We start from the raw sequence: 24,487 nt of genomic DNA, 5'->3' as shown, positions 1-24,487 counted from the left end.
CTTGAAGCGGGCGGGGAAGTAGTAGAATCACAGACACTGGTTCACACATTCTATGAATTCGATTATTAGAAGAAAAGCTTGTTGATGTTGTCACTTCTATCACTGCAAATATAAAACGAAAATATAAACTATTCAACTTTCCGAAATCAACTAACTTGGAAATGTTCCTTTATTGAATTGGCAAGCATTTTCAGAATGAGTTTTTACGTCTTGCAAGTGATTCCTGCATGTATAATATTGTAGATTTATGTATAACATAAATTATATCATCAAGCAAAACTCTGATCTACTGTTTAGTCTTCAACTTATGGCATTGAAAACTTTAGATAGAAACTTTATACTCATATATTTTTGTTTCTTCATGTAATGGGAAGGTAGGAATAGTTCTACATTGATTTGTCACTGTTCTCTTTGAATAACTATTCATTAATTTGTAACTATTCTCTTTTCATCAATTATGATTGATCAAAGTTAATCTTGATTTTTTAATAAGGTATTTTTTACTAATATGAAATGTAAAGGGTTGCTTGGCAGCGAGTCCTAACTTCGACCTTAATAAAGTCGAGTTCGGTGACGACAACCAAGCTCCTTGCACGCTAGCGTCAACTAGTCTCCCCGACAGTAAATCCCCTACTGGTTCAGAGGGGACTAGTTGTCGGGACCGTAGACGACAACTAAGCTCCTCGGACGCTGACGACAACCAAGCTCCCCGTCAGTAAATCTCCTCTCTCAGGAGCTCAGTTGACGCCGTCAGTAAATTCCCTCGAAGGTGGTTTTAAAAGGAGCTCAACTGTCGGGGAGCTTAGTTGTCAATTATTGTTAAAATATTATTGCATCTAATCTTGTAGCTTTCACTTCTAAAATTTGAAAACCGAAGAAATTTAGAGTTATTTCAAAATCACACTCACTTCAGCAACATCAACGAAATCAGGATCAGCCAGTTTAGTTCTCCTGGCATAGGCATATTTGAAAGCCTCGACAATATGATGTGTGGTAAGAATACTGCTGTTCAGGTTGGCAATGCTTTTCTCAGTCATGTTGTAGCCTTCGAGGATGTTGAGAATGAAAGCCAGTATGGGACCCCCTCCTGGTGCCGGCGACGTATACAACGTATTGCCCCCTCTTAAACTGCTCACTACTGGTTCTCGCCATATTGCTCTGCAAATTGAAAAAACTCACTTCATTTTACATTGTACTTTGGAGACATTTTCAAGAGAATAAAAGAGGATATTTTGAAATACGAAAATAGAATGTATTAAGTGACTTAAAACCGTCAGAATTGCTTGTTAATAATATTCCAATGCATTATATCATAGAGAAAAGATAGCATTAAGATTTCATACTTTCTTTGCTCTATGATTATATCAACAACCAATGCTATCAAAAACCGACGTTCAATAAATGCTGACAATAGTGAATCTCACTAATATACTTCAAACATTCAACTGAGGCTGACATTTTTAACGGGATTCAACAAAAATATTCCACTTGATTGAATTTACACGACCCAAAATGTATACCACAATTTCAAGTATAACAATAATAGTAAATTCAGTTATGCTAAAGGAAAATTTAAGTTTGAATCACTTTTAATTTAAGAAAGACAACTATACTTTCATTTCTACAATCAGAAACATATATGCTCGTGTTGGAATACACTTAAGAGATTCACAATCAACTTGGTTTATTCATTTGCAATAATAAATACTTCAGGATAGGCTACAAAGTAGTATGTATATAGCATAATAGGCTACATTTCTACATGGGATAGTTTTACATAAAAGGATAAAAGGGAAACATTTCAAATATTTAGGTGGTGAATAGTAAACAACATTCACCTTCATATTATGGAGAAAAGTTTCACAACATTTCTCTTTCCATTGTAAACATCTAAAATAATATTGAAATAGTGTTCACAACTTGAAAAATTATCAGTAATAATTACTAAAGACCGAGAGATATTACTTTTTACACGGCCCACTCTCGAAGCAGAAAGGCCCGATGCTCTCTCCTTCACCAATCACTCCCACCACCTGACAGCATTCTCCCTACTATTGTGTCAGCATCCAATTGTGCGCAGCATGCTTACTCCACTGCTCCACTTCTTTGTCCATGCTACAAACTGTGCAAGGAGAAATCTGTTTCCACTCTTCATGTGAAGAGTAATATCTCTCGGACTTTAGTATCCTTTTATTTCCTCTGCTGACTTGAAAATAATCATTTCAATACTTGATAATGGGATGAATACGGTACCCTTGTTCTAGTGATGCAATATTATAAAACTATCAAGTAGCCCTGCAAAAATAAATTAGTGATATTTTATTTTTCTACTTACTGTTTCTTCTCCATATCTTCCTTGGTGATGATTCCTCCCAATTCTTGTACATCCTCGACAAACACATCGGCCAGAGATCCGTTGTAGAGAACATCTCCTCCCTCTTTGGCAATGATTTCAAGCGTTTTACACAGATTGGTCGGTCGTATCAGGGATCCGGTGGTCAGGAGCTCGCCAGTTGATGGGTGGATGAACCATTCCCTGTTTCAAAAAACAAAATTTAATTGGGAAATAAAATCAAAATGTGAAGTGGATGTTGATATTGGATGAAAATAATAAATATTGGAGGGAGAAGGGACAAGATGAGTTCGAAGAATGAAGTTTGTAATGTAATTATTAATAAATATAGGTAATGTAATTACTCTTTGAGAAGCATTTCACAACACAAAACATTAACATAAATGAGTAGTTATTCAACGGTATGAAGCAATGATATAATAAGATGCAATTTAATAATGATATGAACTTTATAGGCTGAAGTTTGAGCTGAGTTTCCATTATTCATGTCACCAACACTTTACTTAATAAAAGGAAGAAATTACTCATGAGATATATACAAACTAATGAACAATTAATGTAATTCTGATAAATACGCTACAATAGATTATTGAAAACTAATACTAAACATTCCTCAAAACGTGGAGATCCAGTCTGATCCGACAGCCGACAATCTGAAGAGAGCCTATAATAACTATTTATTTCATATTTTTGGCATTGAGGCTGTTCTTGAGATCAGCTACTTACTGCAGTCTCAAAGGGAGAAAACAAACTGCAAAAAATAACATAATAATTGAATATTTCTACAGTTTTACTAAATTACTTGAGTTTAGAAAAGACTAATCTGAAGATTGTGATGTAGGGGATGAATTAATAAAGCAAGGTGCACACAGGGACAATAGTAGCGTCCACTAAAGCTGCTGCGGGAATGCAGAATTGGAAATGGAAATTGGAAATTTCAGCTTCGGAAATTTCTAATTCCGCGTTCCCGCAGCATCTAGGATAGCTAGTATTTTTGGAGTATTGTTATGGAAGCTACTATTGTCCCTGTGTGGAGACTGCTTAAAGAAAGGGTGAAAGCTTCTTGATTAAATGATCAACCGGAAAATAAAATCACAGTTCAAAAAATAGGGAGAATAAGTTTGTATAATTAGAGTGAAGACTGACTTGAGGTTTGGATCAGCTTCGATCATGTGCTTGGGCCGGAACTGGAGACTGTCATACTGGTGGTGACTCATGAAGAAGCCATCTCGACACAGCTTGGCGGCCGGCGCGACCACTTCCTCCCAGGGCAGCTTACCGAACCGCTTCCACGCCGCCCAGTAGCCTCGCAGCTCGCCGGGGACCCCGCTTGCCAGCGGACCTGCTCACAAACATCGCAAATTAAAGATTCCCAATTGTGTATAACAATTAATATAATAATATTAATAACAAAATCTCTGTATTTGATCATTGATCACATACTGAAACAGGATCTATTATACAGAATGTAACACAGGCTCTATTACGTATCTGGAGATTATATTCTATTTTATATGTATCTGGCAATTAAAAATCTCTTTTTTCAGTTTTATTCGCAAAAATTTCCAACATATTAATGCCATTTTCAAGTAAATAAATAAGAAAATGGCATTAATAAGTTGGAATATGTTGTGAATAGAAATTTAAAAAAATAGGGTAGGTCTACTTGGATTTTTAATTTCCAGATAAATAAGAGTAGACCTCACCACAAATTTAACAAAAGCTCTATGCTATTGAATGATTGACTCATCTATTCAAAGTATCATAATGATGATAATTTATCTATTTATCAATTCATTCAGACATCCATCCACGTACTCATTCTTTCAGTAAACTCACTAAATGACTTATTCAGTCAATTACTAACTCACTCTTGCATTTATTCATTTAACGATGTCTATCTATTTTCTCTCATTCATTTGATTAATGGGAAGCATGAAGCAGGATACCTTCCAATATTTACTTATAATAACACAATACAATATGATTATTAACTCAAAACTAATAGAAAATGAACGTACAGAAAATATGACCACGTTAATTCCATATAGATACAATTATAATAAAGAACAAATGAAGATAAACTACATGATGACAATAATATACTTGCATTAAAGTAAGCTAAAGTATAGTATATTGTATGTGTAACTGAAGATAAATAGAACTAAGTTGAAAAAGTATGAAGATTTTATAGAAAATAGATGGGTTTAAAAAATAAAGCATAATTTTAATTAACGGTATGGCAGTACCTACTAAAATCACCATGAATAACAACCAATGGTAATAGAGGATGGAATATTTTTAACTGAAGATCTACATCTATATTGGGGAGCAAACTTGTGTAATGATAACTGCAAAATGAATATAAGAATAGGTTTGTTTGAATACAGTAATCAAATCATGATTGAAATCTGATTTACATTGAATCCGTTTGGACACTGTAGAGAAAGTTGTCACATCTAATCTGAAACTCATCAGTATTATTTCAACATTCAACTGATTATAACTGATAATTCGACACCTAGAAGATTGCTTCAAGTCAATGCAAATCCAACGCATCATAAGTGATGAATCACTATCAATCTCATTGTAATTTATTATCGCAGATGCTGGTTAATGTTCTATTGTTCGACTCTTGATTGTAATATGTCTCCATTACGTAACAAACGACTGCTGTATGTGATATCAGTTGCTCGAATCTCCATGTACCGTATATATTTACTGTGCCGATCGAACTGTATTCTACTAGCATCAATTTTTGATGTGATATTCATATTATTGTAAAGCATAATTTAGTCTTCTTTCTTACTTGAAGAAGTAGATTCCAAGAGAGCTCATCATTTTTACATTTTGAGGTTTTGGTTGTGGCCTATCTGATTCTTGAGAACCATTCCACCATTGCAAAAAAACAATACACATGTCATGATAATGTTTGACTCAAGTAGATTCCAAGAGAGGTCATCATTTTTACATTTTGAGGTTTTGGTTGTAGCCTAACTGATTCTTGAGAACCATTCCACCATTGCAAAAACAATACACATGTCATGATAATGTTTGACTCAAGTATAATACATCAATTACAAATCAGATCCAGAATTTGACTGCATTATTCATAACAAAAGATTGACGAATATTATTACAGTAGAATATTAAAGAAGATTCTCAATACTCTCATGAAATAAAAGTTTAGATAAAATTGAAATGAAAAAACAAATAATCTATCTTTAGTCCGCTTCAATTTCTAAGGTGCGATATCACAAAATGTTTCTTTTCAAAATATTATAATATTCCGCCATACATATGGATTGTTCAACAACATATTTATAGGCTCTTGATTCATGGGGTGATCGCATATTTCGATAATCTGATAAATAAAGATATTAAGTTACTAGTGGCCAAGTCAGGTTTGTATAGTAGGTGATCAAAATTATCCCATTTGATTAACCAACTGGAGAATCCTTTTGGTTGCACCAGCACTGTCCACTGTGAGTCCTAATTGTTATGCATCATGACGATTTTAGAAGTCATTTCAACTGACGTCTTCCATTTTCTGAGACCATTCACACACAACATCATCACTCATAATGTGTGTAATCTTGAATCATTTTTCTTCAGATTTATGCTGAACTATTGCATTTTACTTGCAAAAACTATAATAACGCTACGTAAGTAGCACTTGACGGCAGACTCAAAAGAGGCGGTTATGTTTGTGGGTCTTAACTCGACAACAAATGACGATCTGGCCGCACCGATCACAGTGTGGTTGGTGGTGATGAAAAGCTATTTAGCTCTGTGTGAGTCGCCCCCCTAACGTTTGTCTGTGTCTTATGATATGAGATTAGAGGTTGAAAAAATGTCCTTCGTACAATCATTTTGAGAATACAAGAAGAATATTTATTCTATGATTAGTTTTGAAGCATCTAAATTTGAAAATCTACTTTGTGAAAATACTTGAGGACTGAACATTTTGTGAATTGAAGAACTACAAGACTTGAAATATTTCGGACTATGTGTTATCTAAATTTGGGATTCCTCTCCCATTTACCATTGAAATTTGGAAGAACTATAATAAAAGCTAAGCTTATTTCCTCTCTTCCAGCTTATCATATCTGTTATTATTGTAATAATGCTTTAATATTCATCAATAAATAGTGTAATATTACATTTTTCTTCTCACATTGGAATCGAATCTTCAATTCGAGATCTATGGAACTTTATAGTAAATGTCAGAGTCATCAATAGACGGATAAACTTTTTGACGGAGAATTTATTATCGTAAATGTTTGTTGCATTGTTCCATGGTGTCACCGAGGCAGGGTTAACATATTACTAGTTAAATGGTTTATTTAAATCGAGATATATATAAAAATTTAAAATAACATTTTCAAAATAAAGTTTTATTGAGAACAGATGTAGAATGTGAATTCTAAACTTATAAGTTATAATTTTTTGATGACGTGTCTGTGGAGATCGATATTGGGTGCATACCAACTGACCCAATTCCCATTTGACCCAACCTACCACTTGACCCAATTTTTTTAAATCGAGAAAAGCTGTGAAACCACTTGACCCAATAGACATCTGACCCAATATACCATTTGCCCCAATATTATAAACATCACAAAACCATCTGACCCAATTGACATCTGACCCAACCTACCACTAGACCCAACTACTGTGCTGCGCTCTCGTGGCATAGTTTATGGTGTGCAAAACATCAATGCCTTCTTGATGAGTGGTACTCCTTCGACAACTTCAATAAATAACTCAACTGAGAAATGCAGTCTCATAAGTACCGGTAACCGAGAATTGTAGGGTACTATATCATGGAGATTATTTGATTTTTTTACAAATTTCGTTGTGCAAATTGTTTATTTCTCAGTAAATAAATAGTACAACCAGAAACATAGCTTCTGAAATATTCATAAAACTATGTAGGTAGGCTACTCTAAATCGATGTATTCTAGAAACACTTATCCAAATTTACTGAGGGAAGAAACTTGTGAGGAAATTTTTTAAGGCAGATTCCATCAAAGTCATTCTCTACAATTATTTATGTTGTAGGTTTTAACCTAGGTTATAAGGAATGTCCATAAATATTCATTTCCAATTTCTATTTCTAATACAGTAACTCAATTCCATTGTCTTACAGAACTTATATTGTAGGCTGTAGGATACCTGTCAACAGCTTTTTTCTCACTTAATAAAAACTATGATAGCAACAATAGACTACAATACTTGGAGTAAGGTAAAATATAGTTGTGAAAAGTTACCTATATCAAATTGAATAATCATCAATCATTTACTGATTGATAAGATGCTTTTATGGTGGTTTTACCAAATCTAATAACCTCATCCAAATTTAATAATACAGATCTAACCTCAAAATCACAAAATAACACAAATCTAACCTCAAAGATAGCAAGAACTGTCAAAACAGTTGTGCTTGGTTTCAAGGCCTTCTAGACTTTTACCTGAAGAGTAGACCGTAGGTAGAGAGTAACCAAGCCTGGAACATTGCAGACGTTTTGCCAGAGTGCAGCACAGTAGTTGGGTCAAGTGGTAGGTTGGGTCAGATGTCAATTGGGTCAGTTGGTTTTTTGATATTCATAGAGTTGGGACAAATGGTATATTGGGTCAGATGTCTATTGGGTCAAGTGGTTTCGCGGTTTCTCTCTATTTTAAAAAATTGGGTCTAGTGGTAGGTTGGGTCAAATGGGAGTTGGGTCAGTTGGTTGAGCCCCATCGATATTGAACAGGGCGTTGGTTTCGTGACTGGCAACTTATGTTTTTTCCTGTTCTGCCCTTCTTCTGAAAAATGGCTGGCTACAAGTATTGTTGTGGAGTTTTGCTCTAAATCATTTTCGTTTATTAATGTTTTAAATTGAGTTTTATATAAATTTTTGTGCATAATTAGCTATTAGTGTAGTAAAGCCAATAGCCACTGTGTTTCAACTGTAAACTAGATAAGTATTTTAGTTCGTAGTTACTTGAAATAATTAGGCTTAATAGATATTTTCTCTTTCTGTATTTTGTGTAATTTCATCTGAAGATTATAAGTTAATTTGCTCTGAAAACTGGATTTCTCATTCATAGGCAATAGATCCATTCACGGTTTATCAAGAATCTATTTTATTGGAGCTGACAACTATTCTTAGGTTGATAGGTGTTAAATGCTATTCCAACCGTTTAAGGAAAAATTGGTAGCACGGCAAATGTTACCCCTGTGGTGGGACCGAATTACAAAATAAATATGTCCCAAATGGTACACTATGAAATCCCTGGTTATAAAAATTATTAGTAGGATAGATATCTTGATAGGTTATGAATGGTTTGTTGCTGAGTGGGAAATCTGTTCAAGAGAGATCAAGTCCTAATGAATATATTATCTGTGCAGACTAGCAAAATGGCATACAATATGAAAAATATTAAAAATGATGATGAGTTAATAGCTGCCTTAACACAACTGTTTGATAATTTTAAACAAGAGCAAAATGCTAGGTTTGATGAGCAAAATGCTAAGTTTAATGCTAGGTTTGATGATATGAAGCAAGAATTTGCTGAAACATTGAGTGATAATCATGAAGATGAAAACAAATTGAAGCAGGATGATAGTAGTGTTAAGTTACAAGATCAACTCATTCAAGTTTCTGACAATGTAGGCCTAGTTACTGTTGTTGAAAAAGTCAACCTTAATGAGATAGTAGAATTGAGTAAAGAAGTAGGTAGGGAGTTGTCTTCACTGAAAGTCAACTATCATGAAAGTAATATTGCTACATTGAAGGTTAGGAAAACTATGAACAAAGTGAATGTTTACATGAGACAGGTTTCTGTGGAGGTTAGGAATAATGTCAACAAAATGAATGTTGCTTTGAGTCAAGTTGATGAGTTCAACTTTCAACTGAGAATTGAAAAGATGTATGCTATGCATTCTCAAGTGACCATGACGAACTTTTGTAGGCAAAACTGCTTGGTTGAAATAAATGAACCCATGAATAAAATCATGCTATTGAAGAAAACAAAACGCAAAGTTTCCATTGATGTATTAGTATTCAAAGGTTGTTTCAAGTTGCTTACTTACAAGATGATAACTGTGAATCACATGATGGAAGGGTATTCCCCAACACACAATGATTAGGAATCCTGTGTTATGCCGGGATTCAGAATAGCATAATCGCTACACAGTGTATGGTAAGAGTCCATAATTGTGTCTTTTTTCTTTCCTGTAGCCTATTTTCTTGGCCCTTAATCTTTTCAATTTTCGATTCTTTCCTGTCTTTGTGTAATATTCAGTAAAATTCTTCTATGAAGCATATCTTAACCAATCTTGTCCATAGTCATTTAAATTTGTATTCTTCTGAAATAATATTAGAAGTTGAAATAGTAGCTTATTTTCCTAATCTTTAATTTGTTGATAAAACTTAACTTTTCTAAAATCTATCCATTGTTGTGTAAATAATTGTTTGCTTGCGGTATATTTTTTCATCATGTATTACATATTTTAATCATGTCTATTTTTTTTTAGGTATTATATTAGGTAATTAGGTTTTTCAGAGCAATTTTGTCCCATGTTCTCATCTTTCATTGCATATTGTGCCATAAGCCATATGTAATTAGGTTATAGTTTTCTTCTGGGCTTTTAACCCATTTTGCATTTTATTTTTTTTCTTTGCTGTCCAATACTTTGGATTTTTGGTAGACAAGTAGGTGTGATTCTTTTAGAGGTGTGGGCGTGAACCACATATGGCTGGACTCGATTATCTGACCTACTTGTTTGCGATATAAAAACCTTATGACTGCAACAACAAATGTTTGTAAAAACCATTTGCATACTTTTGTTTTTGTGGTCCGATACTAGAGTCTGCTATCACATTGCCTTACAGACATCTAGGAACTATCCACCCAGTCACAATAGTCAACATTTTTTTTCCTTCACCAGTTGTTTTTGTGGGAGTGATAGCTCACAATTATAACAAATTAGAGTCATACTTGGAATTTACAAAATTCCATAGTAGTATATTTTATTAAATATACTTCCTCATGAAAGTTCAGTACTGACATGTAGGATAGGCTCTAATTAATCTTTCTCTTCTTTGTATTGTTTTAGGGAATTTATTTACCCAGTTTTCTTTTCTCTTGTTTGTATTTTTTAAGGAACTTATTTACCCATATTTCATCTTGATCATCTTTGTATTATAATCTTGAAATGTTTGTACTTATTATACAGTCTTTAAATTTTAAATTATTTTAAAAAATAATTGGTTCATTTTAAAACGTTTTGTTATATTATTATTTGAAATAAGTTTTTGTAATTGATTTTTTTTTTAATTTTAAAACTGTTTGTTCTATAAATTTTGATATGATTGATTATCGTTTGAAATGGATGCTGGAGTGTATGTAGAATTTTTAGTGGGGTTTGTTGATTAGAATTTTGCTGGTATGTGATTGTTTTTTGAGATGGAAACCCATTATTGCCTAAAGAAGGAATAACAGAGGTTATGACTTAGAGAGGCAGTAATGAGATAATATTTTTTGTGTTGATTAATAATGTTGATTGCCATAGATGCAAAATAATGATTAATAATGTTGATTGCCATAGATGCAAAATGATGATTACTTATGAATATTGTTTGCCTTTGAAGCAAAATATTATTGATGTTTTGAATGGTTTCTTGTTTAATGTTTGATAGTAAAGTTTTGTCATGAAATGTAGTTTGTGTTTAGAACATTGAAGAGTCGAAATAAACTATAGTATCCAACAAACGATGATTAACAATATTAAATAATTTGCTTTTTATACAATTTTTGAACAAAATTAAAACTAAATAATTTTGAAACCCTGAATGATAAATCATAAATGTGAAATGAACTTGCTATAAATGAAATGTTATATTAAATGATAATGAAAGGCAGATATATTATGAAATGATTGTGAATAGAAGACCAAATGTCTGAAATTATTGAAATATGTATTGAAATTAAATTTTTGTTGTGATGATATGATGTTTGTTTTTTACAATTTTGATAATGATACAGGGTGTTATGAAATTATATTTCTATTTTGAAGAATGGATTAAAATGTTGATATTTGAACAGTGAATAGATGAAAATAAATTTTTTAAATTTATCATTGATATGTCCATATTTCACAATTTATGTATTGCTGACTGTATAATAAGATGTTAACAAATTTCAATTTCATAAATACTTAAAAATAATTTTCATGTGTATTAGATTGTATTGATAGCCTAATCAAAGTTTTTCTTCTTAGTTTATAAGCATTTTAAGATAACAGGTACAGCACAGACATTAACATTGAAATAGTTATCATGTGAATCTCGAAATCAGCAACAAGTGAACGCCATGAAGAGTGTTAAGAACATTTGGGTGATTTTCGAACTAGTGTGACATAACTACGCCAAAATCTACGCCAATGCCTATGCTGATGCCAACGCCAATATCTACGCCGATGCCTGTGCCGAAGCCAATATCTGCGCCAATGCTGATGCCAAAATCTGTGCCAATGCTGATGCCTACACTAATACCTACAACAATATCAACACTAATAACTACGCCAAAATGCCAAAATCTGCGCCAATGCTACACCAATGCCAATAGCTGCGCCAATGCTGCACCAATGCCAATAGCTACGCCAATGCCTGCGCCAATGCTGATGCCAACACCAAAATCAACGCCGATGCCTGTGCTGATGTCAATGCCTGCGCCAATGCCAATAGCTACGCCAATGCCAAAATCTGCGCCAATGCTAATGCCAATGCCTGCGCCAATGCCAATATCAACGCCAATATCAAAGCCGACACCAAAGCATATGCCAATAGCAATGCCAATGCTTATTGCTGACTCTGTATCTCAAACTTCAACACTACTGCATTACCTGGAGGTAATTGCCATCCATGTTCACATTCACAACTTTGAATTCAGAAGAACAGTCACAGTATCATGAAAGAATTGATTCAAAAAATCCTCTCCTAAATTATTCCTGTATGCAGAACTCTAAACCTTGAAAGCTGAAAATATCAAAAAACCAAACCTTACCTAAATTAATCCTCACCTAAATTAATCCTGTATGCAGCGTCTATCTCTTTTCCAAAAAACGAATTACATTGTCATTTCAAGCCTGAAATGTACATTGTATAATTACAAATATGATACAAAATTTATGTGACTCTGTATTGAATTTGGAATGCAGCCGTCTACTACAAACATGAAGCAATGCTAACTGAGATGTCACCTGTATCGAGTTTGGTATGCAGCAGTCGACTACAAGTATCAGCTCAACACTACGTGCATCCAGATCAGCCCAACACTTAACGTCATCACATTGGAGTCACACTTAACTGAAAATCATACTGAGTGCCTTAACGGACTGTTTTCCAAAATGTGCATCAATAAAATCAACCGCGTCAATAGTGAAAGAAATGAACATTTTTTGATTTATTGAAATTTTATGTGAAAATTAAATGTAACAATTCATCAATTCATTTAAAAAAAATAATAATAATAATAAATTTTTCATTCAACATACTAAATTTTTTTTATGCAATAAAAATTAAATTTTTCTATCTATTAAATTTATGTACAATTTCAAAAAACTATTCTTTACATATTAAACTTTCTGTTGAGATATTTTTCTTTAAATTATAAAGCTAAATCAAAAGTAATATTGATATTCTATATTTTGAAATATTGTTTGGAAACATATAACAAACGCTATTGATGAATTTTTATAATAATTTTCAATATTTTTGGATGACATGTATTGTTTTTCTAGAAAAAATTGTTACTGTTCTTGAATTTAAATTTCAACAATTTTCATTAGGGTCAATGTAAATTTTTTTCTTTAAATTTTCAAACAGTAAAATTTTTTTATGTCAAGAGGGGGGTATTTGTAATATTACATTTTTCTTCTCACATTGGAATCGAATCTTCAATTCGAGATCTATGGAACTTTATAGTAAATGTCAGAGTCATCAATAGACGGATAAACTTTTTGACGGAGAATTTATTATCGTAAATATTTGTTGCATTGTTCCATGGTGTCACCGAGGCAGGGTTAACATATTACTAGTTAAATGGTTTATTTAAATCGAGATATATATAAAAATTTAAAATAACATTTTCAAAATAAAGTTTTATTGAGAACAGATGTAGAATGTGAATTCTAAACTTATAAGTTATAATTTTTTGATGACGTGTCTGTGGAGATCGATATTGAACAGGGCGTTGGTTTCGTGACTGGCAACTTATGTTTTTTCCTGTTCTGCCCTTCTTCTGAAAAATGGCTGGCTACAAGTATTGTCGTGGAGTTTTGCTCTAAATCATTTTCGTTTATTAATGTTTTAAATTGAGTTTTATATAAATTTTTGTGCATAATTAGCTATTAGTGTAGTAAAGCCAATAGCCACTGTGTTTCAACTGTAAACTAGATAAGTATTTTAGTTCGTAGTTACTTGAAATAATTAGGCTTAATAGATATTTTCTCTTTCTGTATTTTGTGTAATTTCATCTGAAGATTATAAGTTAATTTGCTCTGAAAACTGGATTTCTCATTCATAGGCAATAGATCCATTCACGGTTTATCAAGAATCTATTTTATTGGAGCCGACAACTATTCTTAGGTTGATAGGTGTTAAATGCTATTCCAACCGTTTAAGGAAAAATTGGTAGCACGGCAATAGATGATTGTGAAAATACTTGAGGACTGAAATTTTGTGAATATTGAAGAACTACAAGACTTAACCTATTTCGGACTATGTGTTATCTAAATTTGGGAGGGGAATAGCACAAGGTTACCTTATTTTTCCTCTCCCTATCATTTTGATAATGTACTTATTGTATGAATGAATGAATGAATATACATCTGAAATAAACTTATAGATGTAGGCCTAACTCCCTTATAGTATATAGATTAAAACTGACCATCGGTAGCAGCAGTAGCGTTCTTGACAAACATATCCTTGGTAGCTTTGAGGGGAGCAGATTCCCTGGCCACGAGGGAGTAGGCCTTCTTGGAGCTGCGTTCATAGATGGTCATGATGAATCCACCTCCCAGCCCCATGCTCTGGCCGTTGAACACTCCGTTACACAGCATAGCGGCCAGGGTGGCATCAACGGCTGACCCATTCTTCTCCAAAATGTTCCTGCAAAATCAATTCAGTAACTACTTTTAGCGCTAGTTATCAATTTTTAAATTACCATCTCAAACAGGTCTAGTACCTCGAGATGCAAATGCTCAATTGGCATTCCATTTTATTTTGTAATAGTATTTTCCCATATTGACAAATTTGTATTGCTTTTATTAAATGTATTTCTAAGATGTTGTAAATTTTTTATTTCTGCCAATTAAAAAGAAATTGACAAAAAAACAAATTGACAAAAAATGAAATAAATAGTAATGGAAAGTGTAAAATAATAATCAAAATGGTCTCTATCTTGACTCTCTATCTCAGAGATTTTGTTTAAGAATAAATTATTGAAGAACTGGCTGAGCCGAAAATTGTTTTATAGTATAATAGAACTTTTTGAATTTAGAGGTTTTTAGATTTATGTGATTCTTCATCACATGTCTGCAGATATCTTGTCATCGGATTGAGCTATTATTTCTTGTCATTTTTATATCTTAATATTTTTAACATAATGTTGTAATGTACCAATATAAATGTGACTACTGTATGTATTTGACTCGTGTCAATATTGTATTATTGTACAATGCATGACATGAATAAAATTATATTAAATTGACAGAATAATGTACGTATTCATTATACTACTAGTAATACAGCTAGAAAATAGAATAGACCTAGAATGACTTTTTATTTGATGACGTGGTGAGAAAAAGCCTGGACAGTCAACTTGATGTCCACTCTACCACAAAAATGTAGTTGAAATTATTTGTAAGTGTCGAAAGCTGAGCTTTCACTTGAGGATGATTCAGAAAGTTTATTAAATTTATAGCCGAATTTTTCATTGATTCTGCAGAATAATGTACAACTTGTGATGAGAGGAATATAATATTATTAATTTTCTAGTGAATTATTTCAGAGTTCATCCAGTGTCAAAGTCTAGATTAATTTTTCAATTATGTTTCCGGGAATAAATTCGAAACTATCTTGTAAAATCTTGTGACAATTTATTCATCTCTGTTTCGACGAAGTGGAATGAACTATTCAAGCACTCTTTTCCAAAATAAAAATATTGAATTCACTTGCTGCATCTATGCTGCATATCTCTACGGATCACAATGAGCTTTCGTTCCCCTAAATCATGGCATAATAGTCTGCTTGTTACAGCATCTATAATTGACCACAGATTGAAAAGATAGTGTAAACAACCGAAAATATTTTCTTTATATTCCAATAAATAAGAGTTCCAATCTGTAGAGATGCAAATGCTCAATTGGCATTCCATTTTATTTTGTAATAGTATTTTCCCATATTGACAAATTTGTATTGCTTTTATTAAATGTATTTCTAAGATGTTGTAAATTTTTTATTTCTGCCAATTAAAAAGAAATTGACAAAAAAACAAATTGACAAAAAATGAAATAAATAGTAATGGAAAGTGTAAAATAATAATCAAAATGGTCTCTATCTTGACTCTCTATCTCAGAGATTTTGTTTAAGAATAAATTATTGAAGAACTGGCTGAGCCGAAAATTGTTTTATAGTGTATAATAGAACTTTTTGAATTTAGAGGTTTTTAGATTTATGTGATTCTTCATCACATGTCTGCAGATATCTTGTCATCGGATTGAGCTATTATTTCTTGTCATTTTTATATCTTAATATTTTTAACATAATGTTGTAATGTACCAATATAAATGTGACTACTGTATGTATTTGACTCGTGTCAATATTGTATTATTGTACAATGCATGACATGAATAAAATTATATTAAATTGACAGAATAATGTACGTATTCATTATACTACTAGTAATACAGCTAGAAAATAGAATAGACCTAGAATGACTTTTTATTTGATGACGTGGTGAGAAAAAGCCTGGACAGTCAACTTGATGTCCACTCTACCACAAAAATGTAGTTGAAATTATTTGTAAGTGTAGAAAGCTGAGATTTCACTTGAGGATGATTCAGAAAGTTCATTAAATTTATAGTCGAATTTTTCTTTGATTCTGCAGAATAATGTACAACTTGTGATGAGAGGAATATAATATTATTAATTTTCTAGTGAATTATTTCAGTGTTCATCCAGTGTCAAAGTCTAGATTAATTTTTCAATAAAATTATGTTTCCGGGAATAAATTCGAAACTAGCAAAATTTTGTGCCAATTTATTCATCTCTGTTTCGACGAAGTGGAATGAACTATTCAAGCACTCTTTTTAAGAATTTATGCAAAATAAAAATATTGAATTCACTTGCTGCATCTATGCTGCATATCTCTACGGATCACAAGGAGCTTTCGTTCCCCTAAATCATGGCATAATAGTCTGCTTGTTACAGCATCTATAATTGACCACAGATTGAAAAGATAGTGTAAACTACCGAAAATATTTTCTTTATATTCCAATAAATAAGAGTTCCAATCTGTAGAGTTGTAATTGAATTTGAAGATTTCATTTTGAATGACTAAAAATTGTCAATAGGCCCTACCACTATTCTCCGCCACTACGATACCATCTCTTTTTCTATTATCTAATTAATATCATTAATAATTTGATATTGTACAAATGTAAATTTTAAATGTATTTCTATGTGGAATATTAGGAGAAGTAATGGCTGTCTTTGAAAAAAAATCATGTATTTGAATTCATGATTTTTATTGAATTTCCTTAATACATCAAATTTCTAATCTTTTTCAATTGTGCGTGAAACCATGATATTCATTTAAACCTGACTATGTAATAGTCGGGAACATTATGCTCACCTGTAATACTATCTTTGCAGTGCTAGTATCCTAACATCACCTGCCAAATGCCAATAATTATTTTTCGCTTGCACAACGCTCTGAAATAATAATTGACTGTACAGGTACGTCAACACGAAAGACCTTGAGATTGCGAATGGCCATAATATTATAATATGTTGCTTCAACTTGTTGAAGTAGAGCTCGTCTGCATGAGTTCTGATTGGATATCAGCGCCTCAATCATAGATCCGTAAAACCGATTCAGAATGGGATTTTTTGAGTTATTTTTTTTCTTGAGATAGTATCCACCTCTAAAGTTGATTGTACACCTTGCTGGCAATACTGTATGCCAATATCAGGTCTGAGTTTAGCTGTCAGCTGGCTCCAACGAAATAGATTTAATTTTATCAATTTTAAATCTACCAGTAGATTAAATTTAAATCCAAGTTCACTTGATTTTCATTGCTTTTTCAACTTAGGCTGCTATTTTGCTACTTATTGATACTTGTTCAATGAATAAATCAATTTATTGGAAAAATTTGTGAAGTCCTGGGTCCTGCTAAAACCATGGGGTTTTCATTGTAGTTAGTTATATGACAGTGAAAGTGTTTAAACTGCCACTATTTCTTTTGAAGTACACCAACGCTTACCACTCATGATTGATGAAAGTAATATGTGAATCTCACTCTAGTAAGTCATTCAATCTCCTGCGACCCAGGACATCCAAGAGATGGCTACTGTCGGTACATTCATAGAAAATAATTAAAAACACTTCATTCACATGGGCTACTTTTTTAATTAATAAAAACAATAATCTTGAAGCACCCACCTTGTTGAACTATTTTAAAGTTTTTTTAAAAATAAAGGGTGCTTCAAGATTTTTATATTGTTTTTATATTGGGCGATGACTCCACTAATCATTCTCATTGTATTGTTGAGTTGGGCGTCTATTCTGTGTGTGTGAGGACTGTTTAGCCACACAGGTGCACAATATTCAGCAGCAGAAAATACAAGACTCAGAGCTGTTGAGCGCAGGGTTGAAGCTGAAGCCCCCCAGCTAGTTCCACAAAGCTTTTGAACAACATTATTCCTGGTCCTCAACTTGAATTGGAAAACATTTAACATGCAACCAAACTACTCATACCCGGTTTCACCAAGCTCGGCCAAGACGATTGAACTTGTTCAAGCTAGGGACGTTTTACAAGAGCACTGGAATTATCGATAGTAACGATCGCCATAATAATGTTAGTGCACTCGTTGTAAACTGTACCAGATTTGATTATGTTCAAATGTCTTGACCGAGTTGGTGGAACCGGGCATCAGACTCTCTTAGAGTGAAGATCAAATTTAAGACTTAATTCAAACAATAGAATTAGACTCATTGTCTAATGAATTAGAAAAATATTCTGAGAATCTTTTCTGCAAAATTATTTGAAATTTAACAAAATCACCAAATAGGGAAGCGTTGACGAATTTGAATTCTTGGGGGTTTCAAAATCAAATGTTTAGGGTCACAAAGTCCCATAATCTCAAAAAAAAGGTGCCGGCAGTGTTGAAATAACAATTTTTTTGGGTGAGGGAGGTAGAAGGGTTGGAGATGATATTTTTTCTCTAAAATTAGGTTGTGGGGGGGGGGGTGATGCGACTTGCTGCAGATCATATTACCTTTTTTCAACGAAAAAAGCGGTTTATTTTGAAACAGTATTGTAAATCTACACAATTAACTCAACTTGGTTGAAAAAATATGGAAAGTTTTTATTTAAACAATAGAATAGCTGTTTTATTGTTTAAATAAAAACTTTCCATATTTTTTCAACCAAGTTGAGTTAATTGTGTAACAATATTATTTTTCAATAAACCTTTTTGGTTGAAAAAAGGTAATATGATCTGCAGCAAGTCGCAACACCCCAACCTAATTTTAGAGAAAAAATCAGCTCCGACCCTTCTACCAAAAGAAAAAAAAAATTGTTATTTCAACACTGCCGGCACCATTTTTTGAGTTTATGGGACTTTGTCCCGGTTGCACAACAGCCGGTTAAATTTTAACCGTGATTAATTTCACGAGAACCAATCAGAGAAGGCTTTTTGATAAGACGGCTTCTCTGATTGGTTCTTGTAGAATTAATCACGGTTAAAATTTAACCGGCTGTTGTGCAACCGGCACTTGTGACCCTAAACTTTTGATTTTGAAGCCCCCAAGAATTCCAATTCGTCAACGCTTTCCTATTTGATGATTTTGTTAAATTTCAAATAATTTTGCAGAAAAGACTTTCAAAATATTTTTCAAATTCATTAAACAATGTCTAATTGATTCTATTGTTTAAATTAAGCCTTAAATTTGATCTTCACTCTAAGAGAGTCTGATGCCCGGTTCCCCAACTCGGTCAAGACATTTGAACATGGTCAAATCTGGTACAGTTTACAACGAGTGCACTAACATTATTATGATTTTTATGGCGTTACTATCGATAATTCCAGTGCTCTTGTAAAACGTCCCTAGCTTGAACAAGTTCAATCGTCTTGGCCGAGCTTGGTGAAACCGGGTATGAGTAGTTTGGTTGCATGTTAATTGTTTTCCAATTCAAGAAACAAACAAAATTAAAATATTTTCTATTAACAGGCCATTTACTAAATTAATTTTTCAATTAAACTAAACTTTCAAATGAAATGTATAACTTATGTTTGTTTTTTTGAAAACTGCACTGCAATAGCCTATAAGGCACCGTATGTAACTTTACTGTGACTTTTAATAGAAAAAAATTGAAGCTAAGTATGATTTTGTTGTATTAGATAAATATTGTGTTGAGTCACTGAAAACCGCAAACCAATTTGATAACTGATTAGGATAAGCGTTAGAGATAACTAACAAATGAGTTTTCATTATTAATGTAAATTCTAACAACTTCTTTTGTTCCATATAAAATGAGCTTGAACAGAACAAATTTTATTGTGCACAAAAATGAGTCTACAACTAATTATAGGCCTAATTTTGATATAAAATTAACAAGTCCTTAAACAAGAGAACATAAGTGACGGGTAACAAAGAAATCATGCCAAGGTCGTTTTGCTGTGCAGGTTTCAATCCCATTATTTCATAATAAAAGAATTCAGAAGGAACTCAGACATCCAATGTACGGTAATAAAAAAGCTCTAACGAATAACTTGAATCACTCACCTTGATAAAGAATAAAATCTATGAACTATCTATAAATACGGTAACCAAGCAATAAGATCTTGATAGGCCTAAACACAACAAAAACAACTGACTGACAATAAACGTATTTATTATTACGAATACGAATACATCATTTCACGAAATTATCCAAGTTCAAAACCAATTGCTTAAGATTTTTTATTGCTTGGAAATTATTTCAGAAAAAGCATAACAGATACGTAGATAATGTTACCTACGTACCCAAAATAGTTATATTGTATTGATTACAATAAACTGGGCCCTAATGTTTTCAGGTCACTGAAAATCCACAAAACGTCCGTATAATGTAAGTCCATAAATGCAAAAGTAAAAAGTTCAATTCTTTTTCGATGATTCGGATGTTTTGCGTGTACGATTCTGTTCGGTGTTGACTAGTTTGTTGACGATCTTTCTAGAATGTCCTGACGGGTCAAAATGGTTTGTGTGTTCACTGGCTTCCTTCTTCGATCGCTGTTTTCCACTGTGGCCCGAGTAAATATGCTTGTCCATGTCGAAATTGTAGTGCTCGTACTCGTCGAAATGGCTTTCAGACATCTTGACAATAAAACTGACTAAAACTTTGACTTAGAAATTGAAAAACTCGAAAACAATCACAACTTGATGGCACTTGTTCAACCTTCAGATCTACTTTGATGAACTCTGTCTGTGTTTTTGTTTCTACAGCTGAGCGAGCTGGCTGACAGAAGATAAACTCGCGCATGCGCACAACGTCAACAGCTGTTATTCCGCAGTAGCAAACGAACGTAGGCTTCTGATTGGCTGGTAGAAGGCCGCCTTCTTTGTTTGAAAGTTTGAATTGATTAATATTTTTCAAGCAGGATAGTGTTGTTGAAATGAGCTGCGTCCGAAAATTATGAAGAATAATCAAGAGTTCTATAAGCGTGTAAGAGAATGAGCACGCTATAAAAGATTGGCGTAGCCTTGAACGTTAGCTTATCGATATTAGTCATTTGTTTGACGGTATAATGTGATGAGAAGAAGCTTTCTTTTGTGAGAAAAAACTGAAATAAATAATGATAAAGTGTTTTCTTTCACCAGATTCTACCTTTTTTCATTCTTATCATGACTTTTATATCCTTTTTCTTTGTCTTGTCTGTCCTAGAGTTTTTTCCCCCTATACAGTATGTTATTTATAAACGTTTTGAAACTGCAGCCCAATTCTCTTCTATATTTTTTCCATTTGCTTATATTAAATTTATAGTTTGCTACCTTTTCCATTTTATATTTTTCACCCACTTTCTGAAATATACTAGTTTCAGTTGTTTCATCATTAATCTCTAGTAAACTGAACAGAAACTAGTTCAACAAAATGTTTTAATAAATCAGTGGCTGGGATAATAATTTCTAGTCGTTATTCAATATGGATATCCACCATAATATCACAAAAAGATGTGATGATGTCTGACTTGACTGCTCAGTTATTTCAGTTGCACCTGGATAATTTAATAATTTTAATAATTTTAATTGTTGTATAAATGGGGCAAAATACCATCGCCCTCCTGTGAATGTGGGGAAAAACAAACAATTGACCATATAGTGAAAGAGTGTTCAATCACAGCCTTCAGAGGAGGAACAGAAGAAGATTTCTTGATGGCAACTCCAGAGTCAATAGCTTACTTAAACGGACTGGATATATGACAAGGGATTATTCCAATGATGATCCTGAAAATGGAATGGATACTGATTGATACGTCTTGAAAGCCATACGCTAAATAATAATCCAATTCAAGAAACAAAATTATTAAATAAGATAAAAATATTTTCTATTAACAGGCCATTTACTAAATTAATTTTTTAATTAAACTAAACTGTCAAATGAAATATATAACTTATGTTTGTTTTTGAAAACTGCCCTCCAATAGCCTATAAGGTACCGTCTATGTAACTTTACTGTGACTTTTAATAGAAAAAAATTGAAGCTAAGTATGATTTTGTTGTATTAGATAAATATTGTGTTGATTCACTGAAAGGTGAAAACCGCAAACCAATTTGATAACTGATTAGGATAAGCGTTAGAGATAACAAAAAAAAGGAATTTTCATTATTAATGTAAATTCTAACAACTTGTTTTGTTCCATATAGTATGAGCTTGAACAAAGTTTATTGTGTAGAAAAATGAGACCGCAACTAATTATAGGTCTAATTTAAAAATATAAAATTAACAAGTCCTTAACCAAAGGAACATAAGTGACTGGTAACAAAGAAACAAGTAATCATGCCAAGGTCGTTTTGCTGCTGTGCAGGTTTCAATCCCATTATTTCAAAATAAAAAAATTCAGAAGGAACTCAGACATCCAATGTACGGTAATAAAAAAGCTCTAACGAATAACTTGAATCACTCACCTTGATAAAGAATAAAATCTATGAACTATCTATAAATACGGTAACCAAGCAATAAGATCTTGATAGGCCTAAACACAACAAAAACAACTGACTGACAATAAACGTATTTATTATTACGAATACGAATACATCATTTCACGAAATTATCCAAGTTCAAAACCAATTGCTTAAGATTTTATATTGCTTGGAAATTATTTCAGAAAAAGCATAACAGATACGTAGATAATGTTACCTACGTACCCAAAATAGTTATATTGTATTGATTACAATAAACTGGGCCCAAGTTTTCAGGTCACTGAAAATCCACAAAACGTCCGTATAATGTAAGTCCATAAATGCAAAAGTAAAAAGTTCAATTCTTTTTCGATGATTCGGATGTTTTGCGTGTACGATTCTGTTCGGTGTTGACTAGTTTGTTGACGATCTTTCTAGAATGTCCTGACGGGTCAAAATGGTTTGTGTGTTCACTGGCTTCCTTCTTCGATCGCTGTTTTCCACTGTGGCCCGAGTAAATATGCTTGTCCATGTCGAAATTGTAGTGCTCGTACTCGTCGAAATGGCTTTCAGACATCTTGAGAATAAAACTGACTAAAACTTTGACTTAGAAATTGAAAAACTCGAAAACAATCACAACTTGATGGCACTTGTTCAACCTTCAGATTTGCTTTGATGAACTCCGTCTGTATTTTTGTTTCTACAGCTGAGCGAGCTGGCTGACAGCAGATAAACTCGCGCATGCGCACAACGTCAACAGCTGTTTCTCCGCAGTAGCAAACAAACTGAGACTTCTGATTGGCTGGTAGAAGGCCGCCTTCTTTGTTTGAAAGTTTGAATTGATTAATATTTTTCAAGCAGAATAGTGTTGTTGAAATGAGCTGCGTCCGAAAATTATGAAGAATAATCAAGAGTTCTATAAGCGTGTAAGAGAATGAGCACGCTATAAAAGATTGGCGTAGCCTTGAACGTTAGCTTATCGATATTAGTCATTTGTTTGACGGTATAATATGATGAGAAGAAGCTTTCTTTTGTGAGAAAAAACTGAAATAAATAATGATAAAGTGTTTTCTTTCACCAGTTTCTACCTTTTTTCATTCTTAACATGACTTTTATATTCTTTTTCTTTGTCTTGTCTGTCCTAGAATTTTTTCCCCCTATACAGTAGGCTATGTTATTTATAAACGTTTTTGAAAGTGCAGCCCAATTATTCTCTTCTATATTTTTTCCATTTGCTTATATTAAATTTATAATCTGCTACCTTTCCCATTCTATATTTTTCACCCACTTTCTTAAAAATAAAGAGGGGCTTCATGTGCTCTCATTTTCACATGAATTAGCCTATATTAATCACCAAACAAAGTAAACATAAAAATTCAAACAACACAATTTTTTTATTATATATTTCAATAATTACAAATTCTACTTTAAAAAAATGCTAATCCTAAAATTCAGAATGGTTATTATGTTCGATTCCTTGAATGGTTTATATTATTTTTAGAAAATCCACAAGTGAATCTCCTCTGAGTCATTCAATAGAGGCCCCCTCTAGATCCTCAGACTAAACTTGTGAGTCAAATTGTGATTTTTTGGCAATATTTCTCGAATCACAAGTCTACTATAAACCCAACACCTTTATTGTATAGCAAGACTTCAGCAACATGTGAACGTGAAAGCAATCCAGCTGCTCAACGT

The 24,487-nt window shown here is 32.8% G+C and overlaps 3 protein-coding genes across 9 annotated transcripts in view; all 3 read right to left on the bottom strand.

Moving 5' to 3' along the window:
* Nucleotides 1–24,487, bottom strand: part of LOC111053586 (glutathione hydrolase 1 proenzyme) — an 82,576-nt gene that overhangs the window by 6,348 nt on the left and 51,741 nt on the right. For all 7 annotated transcript variants that reach the window (XM_039437194.1, XM_039437195.1, XM_039437196.1 and 4 more), the window contains 4 exons: nt 14,294–14,514; nt 3,500–3,695; nt 2,336–2,536; nt 909–1,158 (listed from right to left, as the gene is read on the bottom strand). In XM_039437194.1, the coding sequence (XP_039293128.1) occupies nt 909–1,158; nt 2,336–2,536; nt 3,500–3,695; nt 14,294–14,514 (868 nt within the window). The remainder of the gene's footprint in view (nt 1–908; nt 1,159–2,335; nt 2,537–3,499; nt 3,696–14,293; nt 14,515–24,487) is intronic.
* LOC111053585 (nuclear protein 1) lies at nt 20,509–21,340 on the bottom strand. Its single transcript, XM_022340499.2, has one exon. The coding sequence runs from the start codon at nt 20,987–20,989 to the stop codon at nt 20,771–20,773; it is 219 nt and encodes a 72-aa protein (XP_022196191.1). The 5' UTR covers nt 20,990–21,340; the 3' UTR covers nt 20,509–20,770.
* LOC120353438 (nuclear protein 1-like) lies at nt 22,887–23,742 on the bottom strand. The gene has a single exon (XM_039437200.1). It carries the CDS (start codon nt 23,367–23,369, stop codon nt 23,151–23,153), a length of 219 nt encoding a protein of 72 aa, XP_039293134.1. The 5' UTR covers nt 23,370–23,742; the 3' UTR covers nt 22,887–23,150.

Source organism: Nilaparvata lugens, chromosome 10 (assembly GCF_014356525.2).
Source record: "Nilaparvata lugens isolate BPH chromosome 10, ASM1435652v1, whole genome shotgun sequence".
Classification (NCBI taxonomy): Eukaryota; Metazoa; Arthropoda; class Insecta; order Hemiptera; family Delphacidae; genus Nilaparvata; species Nilaparvata lugens.
The sequence above is the reverse complement of the archived record's forward strand: the minus strand, read 5'-3'. Positions and strand labels throughout refer to the sequence as shown.

Coding starts and splice junctions, on each gene's coding strand:
- LOC120353438 (XM_039437200.1), bottom strand. CDS start 23,369: ATGTCTGAAAGCCATTTCGACGAGTACGAGCACTACAATTTCGACATG.
- LOC111053585 (XM_022340499.2), bottom strand. CDS start 20,989: ATGTCTGAAAGCCATTTCGACGAGTACGAGCACTACAATTTCGACATG.